We start from the raw sequence: 9847 nt of genomic DNA, 5'->3' as shown, positions 1-9847 counted from the left end.
CACACACACACACACACACACACACACACACACACACACACACACACTTGAAAAGGAGAAGGAAGGAAGGTCGTGGACCCACCAGGTCCCACTACAGCTCTGCCATCTGCACAGGCACAGGGGGCCCCTTGTAGCCACGCCTTCCTCTCTGGGGGCTGTCTGTGCAATGAGCTGACAGAGCTGTCACCCTGGCCCCTGCCAGCCTCAGGACCCGAGGTCAGCATGATGCCCCCTCCGCTGCTCCCCTCCCCTCGGGATGCCACCACACCACACGCACCCCGCACCAGCCCCGTATCCTGGCTTTCTCCAGCTGGCCATCCCCACAGCCCAGCACTCAGAACTCAGGGTTAGCCTCACGCCGGCACTCACAAATGTGTCCGGTGATGCTGGGCTACCCGCACTGAGGCCCTGGCTGCTTGTAATGTAGGTGCTTCCTTCAGAGGGTGGCTACTGCAGAGGAGAAGCAAGCTGGAGGGCTGCCTTCTACCGAGCATGCCTGTGGAGGCTACCTGTGCCACTGACTTGCTGTGCAACCTCCGTGAGGGAATCTTGCCCTCTCTGAGCGTCACGTGTATCGTCCTGCCAAGCGACTGTCCCCAGTGCTAAACGAAGCCTGCTGGGAAGGCCAGGTCGAGTTACCTTCTGGGTTTTCAGTGGCGGCCTGGGAGTGGGGCTGCGCTGAGTCAGCCGCTGCTAGCATTATGCTGTTGACTTGGTGAAGGGCAGGGGTTTCCCTTCTAATCCACAGAGCCACAGGCATTTCAACCCTGTGCTTCGAGGATGGGAGCTTCAGGCCCCGGGGGCGAGCTTTGGGGCTGTTTGATGGATTAGATAGCCTAGATAGTCAGGGTGGCCTCACACTGCAGGCCACGCTGGGGAGGCCACACTTGTCCCAGTCTCTGTTCGTTTTCCTGTCCCATGCCTTGTCCTAAGCCCTGAGCCCCAGCACTCAGTTCCATGTTACGTACAGGAAAGTGCTTACTCAGCGATGCTGATGCTGGGGTGGTCCCTCCACCCTTCCCACCCCGCTCCCCACCTCTATCCCACACTCCCTCCCTCACACCCACCCCTACCCCCACTCATGTAGGAAGTGGTTGTATGGCTGCTTTTTAGCCCAGAAAAGATTCAAAGCAGTAACCAGATCCTGCTGTTGGGGGGTGGGGGGGAGGGAGACCAAGTCAGATGTTGGGAGTGATGAGAGATGCGTCACACATCACAAGGACTGGGCCTCCTGTTCCCCACATCTGGAGGGGTGTGCAGACCTTGTTTGATTTCCTTTCCCTCTGCCGGGAAGATGCAGGCCTCTTGGCCAGAGTTCAGAGCAGAGGAGAGGCATGATTCAGAGCTGGGAGGCCCACATGTGTGAGAATAGATTAATAGAGGCAGGAGAGGCAGGCCAGGGGTGACTCAGGGCAGATCAAAGCACAGGGGGCCCAGGGAGACACCCATGGACCCACAGAGGCCAGGGTGTAGGCCGTTGGCCTGCCAGACACTGCTTGGAGTCACGGAGTCCCCAAGGGGAGCAGAAGAGAGACTGAGGACTCCAGGCGTCTGTGGGACACCACTGTACTGTCTGCAGGGCAGGGTGCCTGTGGTAGCCTGTGGACACTCGGGGTTCCTCCGGGCTCTGCTGCTGTCTGCGCAGCTCTACGCAGGCTTCCTTCCTCTCTGGGCTTCTGGACTGAATCACCAAGTTCTGTCAAGGGGAGTTCTGAGAGCGCCAGCAAGAGAGCCTAACCATGTCTGGGAGGGAAGGGAGTGAATGGGAGACTGAAAAGATGGTAGACAGGGGAGCAGGGAGAGGGGAAAGAGGTGGGTGAGCCGGGAGGAGGAATGAGCGAGTGGAACCCTGGGAGAAATATGGCAGTCCACAGAGAGAGGTTCACAGCAAATGCGCTCAGAGAAGAGGCCGGTCAACTCCAGGGGCCTTGTGGGCCACTGCGCCCTGCCACTTTATCCCAAGAGAATCTATGTCAAGAAGAGGGTGAACTTTCTACAAGGGGCACCAGATTCAGCAGCAAGTTCAAACCTCAGGCTTACATAAGCCACTCACGTGTGCCATCTCATCTATAAGTTAGGGGTGCAAGCACGTTCCTCATAAATCCTCATGCGCACAAAGCCCTTAGCAGCATTCTGTATAAAGTAGGTGCTCCGTAGGTGCAGAGAATCTGCCAATAATGCAAGCAGCAGCCTGTTTGCCTGCCCCATTCCCTGATGTTTTCCTGAAGCTGCCCTGGCCTCCCAACCCCTCAGGGCTGCCACCTGAACCACACAGGTGGGGTCAAAAGCCAACAGGGCCTGAGTAGGGTGGCGTTTGAGCTCCTTTCCCCCACTTTCTGTGTCATGTTTGGAGCTGCCATGGGGCACCAGTTCCTAGAGCAACATAAAGGGCAGGGGTGCGAGAGGCAGAGGTGCGGGAGGGTCTCCACAGCACAGCGAGCTGCAGAGGAAGCAGTGAGGCGCTTGCTCTTCCAGTCACAGCTGACACACTTCTCTGCCCTCTGTGAACTGTCAGGACGAGGGTTGTTTGATCGACAGAAAGGGAACAGGCCCAGAGAGGAGTAACATTTGGCCAAAGCAACACATTCGGCCAGACTAGAACCAAACCCAGGACCAGAGGCACACCGGAAACAGGTCATAGAAGGTCCTGATGCCTCTGCTGAGACCCCTGAGGCCTGTCTCCTTACCTCTACTCAGTTGTGTCCTGCCACAGTGACCCTACCCACAGCCCTCTCAAGCCTCAGGTGTTTGCCTGTGGTCCCCCACGGCCTGCTGAAGTGGCCTCACCCAAGCTGAACAGTGCTGGGAAGAGGCCTTCTCTTCCAGGAGGCCCTCCCTGCTCTCCTCACACCAGCTCCTCACCCACACCAGCCTTCTCTCTCTGTCACTGTCACAGGGCTTTTGTCCTTTTCTCCCTATAGGTCTAAGAGCTCCTGCAGGGTGGGAACCAGAGCTGGCTTCTCTCTGGACCCTTGTCCCAAGCACAGAAGGGCCTGCCCATGAAAATGATAAAGGATGGGCAGACACATGGTGGACACAGGACCACTGTGAACAGATAAACTCAGAGGACACACTCTCCATCCCTCCTCCGATCCACATCCCCTGCAATGTGGCTACACCGGCTCCTGTCCACAGCTAGTATTGCTTCTTCCACCTCTTCAAGCTGGCCACATCGTCTTCCTCGGCCAACAGACTTTGTCAGGAAAAGCCATGTGCCAATCCCAGGCTAGCACTCAAGAGGCTGACATGCCTCTTGTCTTCTCAGAATCCAGCCATGAGTGTGGACTATCTCAGAGAGACTTTGGGCCAGAGGCCAGATCCTTCCAGTCAAGGTTCTAGAGATGCAGAAAACTAAGCTAATATCAGAAAGCTGCCCACCTCACCCTCAGCTGGTGCTTGCTGTGTGTGCTACCAGGGGATGTCTCTTCCAGCTCATTCTGAGGCTTGTAACCAATGGTTTCTTTATATGGGACTGGACTTTGAGATTACACGTCATGAAGCAATAGTTAATTGATCGAAGTGCACAAGTAAGTGGATGGAAACAAATTTGTAGTGCCAGCTGCAGAGAGAGAGGGGGTGTGTGGCTCCTGTTCTCACCTTATACACATCATGGCTGTCTAGGACAGCATCGAACAGAGTGTAGAGGTCATTGAGGAAGCCCACCACCTCAATGGGCTCACTCAGGGCTGCGATGGTGGTGAAACCCACGATGTCACTGAAATAGATGGTGGCCTGGTTGAAGTACTCAGGCTCCACTGTCGTTCCCATCTTTAGAGCGTGGGCGACAGACCTGAAGGGATGAGAGAGACCACGTGAGGACCCTGTTTTTACATCTTGAAGTCTGGGGATGTGGAAGGGAGGAAGCTCCCCGTTGGCTGGTGTGTCAGCCACGCTGGACAGACCTGTCCTGGCTTTCTGAGAGCAGGTGGCTGCTCCTGGCTTCCGGGGTGTGGGGCAGTGGGAGCTCAATATATGAGGAAAGGCTAGAAATATGTTAGATAAACGAGAAGAAATGAGGCTGAGGGGATGGCTCAGCCAGGAAGGGTGTGTGCAAGCATGAAGATCTGAGATTGGTTCTCAGAGCCCACATAAGAAGCTGAGGCTGCTGTGTGTGCTTGTAATCCCAGTGCCGAGGAGGTAGCCACTGGAGGATGCCTGGGTTGCCAGTCAGTCAGCCCAGTTGCAGGCCATGAAGAGAGACTATCTCAAAAAAAACCAAGATGAAAAGTATTCTACAAAATGCCACCTGGGGTGACCTCTGTCCTCACACACTCGCACACACATGTGCGCTCAAGCACCCACAATTGTGTAGGGGACACAGAGGCGTTTGTGCTCACAGACATGCACCGGGGGAAGCTGGAATGTTAAGCACACAGGGGTGTTCCTTCAAGGGAAGGGATGCAAAACCCGTCTTCACTGGAAAGGCTGGGCACACAGGCTTGCCAGCAGGCTGAGCTGTGTGCAGTCTGGGTGGCCAGAGCTGGCACCACACCGTCCCCCAGACCCTCCTCTTAACAGCATTCTTCTCGGCCACTCTATAGGGCTGTCCTCACGGAAGGGGTCACACATGCTTTACAAAGAGTTCCAGCACAGTCAAGTCTGGTCTGGATTTAGTTTGGTCCTCAAAGAGATTTAGGTTTGCTTTGTTGTGCATGTGGGATTGAGCTAAAAGTCGCAGGAATGGTTTTTCACCGGATTGTGCTGTGCTTAAATGTGCCTAATGTAAACAACTCGGGATCAGGCTCCCAAAGCTGGAACCAATGCTGGCTACTGAGTGGTGTGGCCCCAAACTGGCTGGAGGACCCCCAGTGTTTTCATAATAGCATTTATGCCCCTGAGACCATGTAACAATCGAAATTCACTCCTTGACTTTTTTTTTTTTTTTTTTTTTTATGAATTACAAAAATAGAGGAATTCCAAGGACTGAGTGAAGGTTCTATGTGTCCTAGTTGTTTTAGTTCCTGTGGAGAAGTTGGGCCTGTTTTAATTTTTCCCCATGAGAGCGCCACTGGTCAATCCATCCTGGGTCAATTTCTCCCTTGATTCTGGGGCTGCAGTTGCCCCTGGGAGTCAAATTTGGATCACTATTCCTTAGCCTGGTGTCTTCTCTTTTTGCATCAGGGGTAAAGAGGAGGAGCCTGGGGCCCGGCCAGAGCTTGGAGCCTCAGGCTGGACAAGCTGATACATGGGCCAGAGCAGCCTCAAGGCCAGCTCCTTACCAACACTGCCACAACCTCCACAGCGGTGGGAGCCACCCATTCCCTCAGCAAGCCCCACCCCCGGCCGAAATGTGTCTAGAGGATCTCCTCTTTAATTATGGGCCTCTTGAAGAGAGCCCATTACTGTAGTCCACATTGCAAAATAACTGACAGTGATTTTATCGCTTTTTTCATGGGCTCTTTTTACACTAACTCCTTTGTGTTTCCGATTGTTGACATCAGTGGTTCCTTGTTCAGGAAACCAAGGATTGAATTTTGCAGTCATTTGTACAAAGTCGCAGAGCTATTGCTCAAATATTGTGTTCCTTTGGATGTTTTTTTTTGTGTTGTTGTAGTAGGGTTTTTGTTGTTGTTGTTGTTTGGCTTTGTATTGCTTTTCCTTGTTTTATTTTTTCAAGACAGGGTTTCTCTGGGTAGCCTTGGCTGTCCTGGAACTTGCTCTGTAGACAAGACTGGCCTCAAATTCATAAGAGATCCACCTGCCTCTGCCTCCCACATGCTGGGATTAAAGATGTGTAGCACCCGTGCCCATCGCTCCCCTGGATTTTAACAGATAACTCAATAACTGCATAAAATTCATGGCCTCAGAGGAGTGAGAAGAACCCATGCTATTTCACTCTCTCACTCACAGTCACTATTTCTTGGGTGAGAGGACCAAACTCTCTCTCTCTCTCTCACACACACACACACACACACACCCCGGTTCTATTTAAAGAAAAAAATCTTTCCTTCTCTGAGGGTCAAGCCCTACACCTTGGGCATCAGTTGAGAGAGTTTCTGTGACCTTTTTGGGCAGCAGCAGGACAGCCGCTGGGGGCAAGAAGGCAGTTTGGGGCCACACCACTCAGTAGCCAGCGTTGGTTCCAGCTTTGGGAGCCTGATCCCGAGTTGTTTACATTAGGCACATTTAAGCACAGCACAATCTGGTGAAAAAACCATTCCTGCGACTTTCAGCTCGGTCCCACACGCACAACAAAGAAAACCTAAATCTCTTTGAGGACCAAACTAAATCCAGACCAGACTTGACTGCGCTGGAACTCTTTGTAAAGCACGTGTGACCCCCTTCCGTGAGGACGGCCCTATAGAGTGGCCGAGAAGAATGCTGTTAAGAGGAGGGTCTGGGGGACGGTGTGATGCCAGCTCTGGCCACCCAGACTGCACACAGCTCAGCCTGCTGGCAAGCCTGTGTGCCCAGCCTTTCCAGTGAAGACGGGTTTTGCATCCCTTCCCTTGAAGGAACACCCCTGTGTGCTTAACATTCCAGCTTCCCCCGGTGCATGTCTGTGAGCACAAACACCTCTGTGTCCTTCCACACATATGTGCACACACAGTGGGTAGGAATGAATTACTGGTTCTCAGAGCACCTCCTGGGGTCTAGAGCCCCAGAGGAGAGTGAGCTAGAGGCACACTGCATCCCCAGGCCACTCACGGGGGGAGCATCTGTGACAGCAGCCTTTCTGTCTTCCGCCTCTCCAATTCCAGCTCCTCGGTCCGCTCCTGGACCAGACCCTCCAGGCTTTGGGAATACTTCTCCAGCATCCGCAGCATGGAGTCTGCCACACTTGTCCTCTTGCCTGGGTTGATGCTTTTGAACTGAAGAGAAGACAAGATTGCAGTTTCACTCGTGAGAATCAGCTTCCCCTGCGCACAGCTTGGAGTGAGCCAGGCAGAGGCCTGGGGAGAGGGAATGAAGTGGAGGCAGATGTGTGAACCAGCAGGAGACAGGGCGCTGCGGTATGTGGGGGAACCTCTGAATGGGGCGGGCATGTAGGACCGGAAGCTTCGCAGAGGAGTGTGTGTCCAGGCAAGCATTATCATCAACAAACAGCTGGGTTACCCACGTCTCACACTAACCTGTGGATGGATAGATAGGACCATTATGGGTGGATGAATGGACGAATGGGGGCATGATGAGTGGATGGATGGACGAGTGATGGATAAGTGATGAACGGATGGACAGACAGGCAGATGGACAGACAGATGGATGGACAAATAGGTAAATAAACTATATAAAACTTCATTTTGCTTCTATCTTTCTAAATATCTGAGGGCATCAGGACCAAAAGACTAAAGATAAAAAATAAAAAGGTTAAATACAGAAATAAAGTTTGCAGACAGAAACTGATCATTGTTTAGATACAAACTTCTTACCACAAAACCAAATGGATACACAGATGACAAAATCCACTAATGCCCCAGACAACAGAGGTTGAAACCCATTGTTGTAAAGAAATACAACTACTACCAGTGCCCAGCAGAGAGAAGCCCTTTGGGGTCGTCACATTAGGACACTGGGCCTTAACAGACACCTCTTTGCAGCCGACATATAAGAAGCTAAGAGAAAGGGGGAGTTTAGCTACCCAAGGAAGTGAGCAGGAGTTGGCATAGTTAGTTCAGGCCTTTGGCCCTGCCCTCCCTGCTGTGTGATGCGACCCCAGCTTTGTCATGCCAAGCGCAATGTATGCCCACCCAACCTTCTTTGCCATGAGCTTCGGGCAGGGGCCGTTCTTAGTCATCCTTTCTCATAGCCAGTGCCTCATGCCCTGGCTTCCTAGCTAGGATGACCTCTGACCTCCGCAGAAAGATGACGGCCTGGTGATTTAGGGACCTGTCACCCATTCTACCTCATCTGTCCTCCCCTGTCACTGTGACCCTGGGACCTTGGTAACTCTGTAATCCAAATCCCCATCTGTGAAGTGGGTGCTGCTCATGATGCTACAGTATGCGTGTGTGTGTGTGTGTGTGTGTGTGTGTATGGCAGGATTCCAAAGAGCCCTGTAGGTTGTCTCTGTCATGCCCTGTCATGCTGCCTTTGTCCCTACTCACTTGACCCTCTGACTTATTGAGCTTCACCTTGGTAACGAGCTGCTGTGGCTGGGGACTATGAGACCAGAACAGGAGGCAGAGATGTACACCTGGGTTTGATGGGCTGGTCCTGGAGGAGAGCTGTCCTGCCCGGTCAGGCCCGCACAGCCCTGAGGACTTGTGCAGGCTTGCCTCACCCCTCCCAGTGAAGGCCCTAGGCAGGCGAGAGGGACCCCAGAGTCCAGCTAATCTTCTCACTGACTTGGGAATCAGGGCTGTCTCCATAGTCACTAAGGGAGCCTCTGCTCAGGTGCTAGGCCTGGTCCTGGTTGAAGCTCCCCTAGAGCCCATCAGACAGACAGACAGACAGGTCAGCAGGTCAGGTCTCCTGGGTACTTGTCTCTGCCTGTTTATCTTCTACAGGCATTGTGTATCAGAGGTTGCCTTGAGGATGGAGTGACTGAAAAGAAGCTAGACATCCAAGATAGCACTGGAAAACACAGTTCTACGACTGTCTGCCTCAGAGTGCTGCTGCTGGCCTGTGTCCCCTGACTTCTTGCCATTTGTAGGCCCTGGAAATTTATGAGGCCTGCGTGGGGCCAAGTGAGGCCTGTGGACGGGATTGCTCATAAGCACCGCTCCTCTGGGGAGCACTGACCTGCGTGTAGATCTGGTCCATGCTCGGCCTGTCATCTGGAGCTTCCTCCCAGCACTGCCGCATCAGCAGGATGCACTCTCGGGGACCCTGGTCAGGGGACACCAGCGGCCGACACAGAGGAGGGGGAGATGCCACCTTCTGGATGATCTCTGTAGCAAACCCATGGGTACCTTGGGTCAAGGTACCCTGAGGGATTATGGGAGGGGTCTTGAGGTAGGTAAGGGAAGGGGAAATTGGACCCTAGAGATGCTCCCGAGCTCCATGTCTCCTGCATGGCTGGTCACACTGTTTTTCTATTCTCCTGGGTCTCCCTCAGGCCATGGCCAGAGGAAGGGTCTGAGACTTGGGCCAGGAGGGCTGGATTTCAATTTCTGAATCTGCTACCACTCTCTTTGGGGTAGCAGAGAAGATAGTAACCCCCTGCCCTAGACCTCAGTATCTTCATCTATGAAATGGGATCAGCAAGAGCCTCCTCTTGAAGGGTGCTGAGGGAGAAGTTGTGAGAGGAAGCGCCTAGCGTCTGGCAGGCTCTCCCCCAGGCTGCTGTTCTATCCTTGTGCTTGAAACCTGGCTACACAGCTCTTCCTACCAGTCTGAACATCCAGAGACCACACCACTCCTCAAAGAGCGAGGCAGACACAGCCCTCATAATCCAGGCGTCCCTGCTCTGCAGAGTGAGGACCATTCCATTATAGCAAGGCCAGAGAAACCAATGTTGTAGCTCTCCGGCTCTGCCACTCTATGCCTCAGTTCCACACCCCACCCCAGACACCTGCCTCTGGCAGAGCCAGGAGTTCTTCAAGACTGGGAAGACAGGGGCTGGGCTCCATGCTCTGAGCCTGCAGATCAAAGCAGGGCTTCTGCCATCTCTGCATTCTATACAGGTTGGGGAATAGCAGGGGAACCTCCAGGGAGGCCTGGGATCCTCCTCTCACAGCCGCTACAGTCCCCTTCTTTCTAACCTAGGTTGGCCACCTTGGTGGGGATAGTGAGTGATCACTGTCTCTTTATGATTTTTTTAAGGAGGTTTTTATTTGTTGTTTGTTTTGTTCAAGACATGGTCTTCTACAGGCAGGCTTCAAAATTATTATGTAGACAAAGATGATCTCAGATTTCTGATCCTCGTACGTCCTAAGTCTTAATTCCAATTCTATAGGCGCATGCC

General features: G+C 53.2%; 1 protein-coding gene across 1 annotated transcript in view; it reads right to left on the bottom strand.

Annotated features, from left to right (window-relative positions):
• The window catches only part of LOC129688443 (guanylate cyclase D), a 33708-nt gene that overhangs the window by 6451 nt on the left and 17410 nt on the right, over positions 1-9847 (bottom strand). Inside the window, exons 12-14 of the mRNA XM_055623264.1 lie at positions 8683-8831; positions 6649-6812; positions 3598-3790 (exon numbers count right to left, since the gene is read on the bottom strand). Of these exons, the coding sequence (XP_055479239.1) occupies positions 3598-3790; positions 6649-6812; positions 8683-8831 (506 nt within the window). The remainder of the gene's footprint in view (positions 1-3597; positions 3791-6648; positions 6813-8682; positions 8832-9847) is intronic.

The sequence above is a fragment of the Psammomys obesus genome, unplaced genomic scaffold (genome assembly GCF_907164565.1).
Source record: "Psammomys obesus unplaced genomic scaffold, mPsaObe1.curated_primary_1811, whole genome shotgun sequence".
NCBI classification, from domain to species: domain Eukaryota; kingdom Metazoa; phylum Chordata; class Mammalia; order Rodentia; family Muridae; genus Psammomys; species Psammomys obesus.
This window is presented reverse-complemented; position numbering and strand designations above follow the sequence as displayed.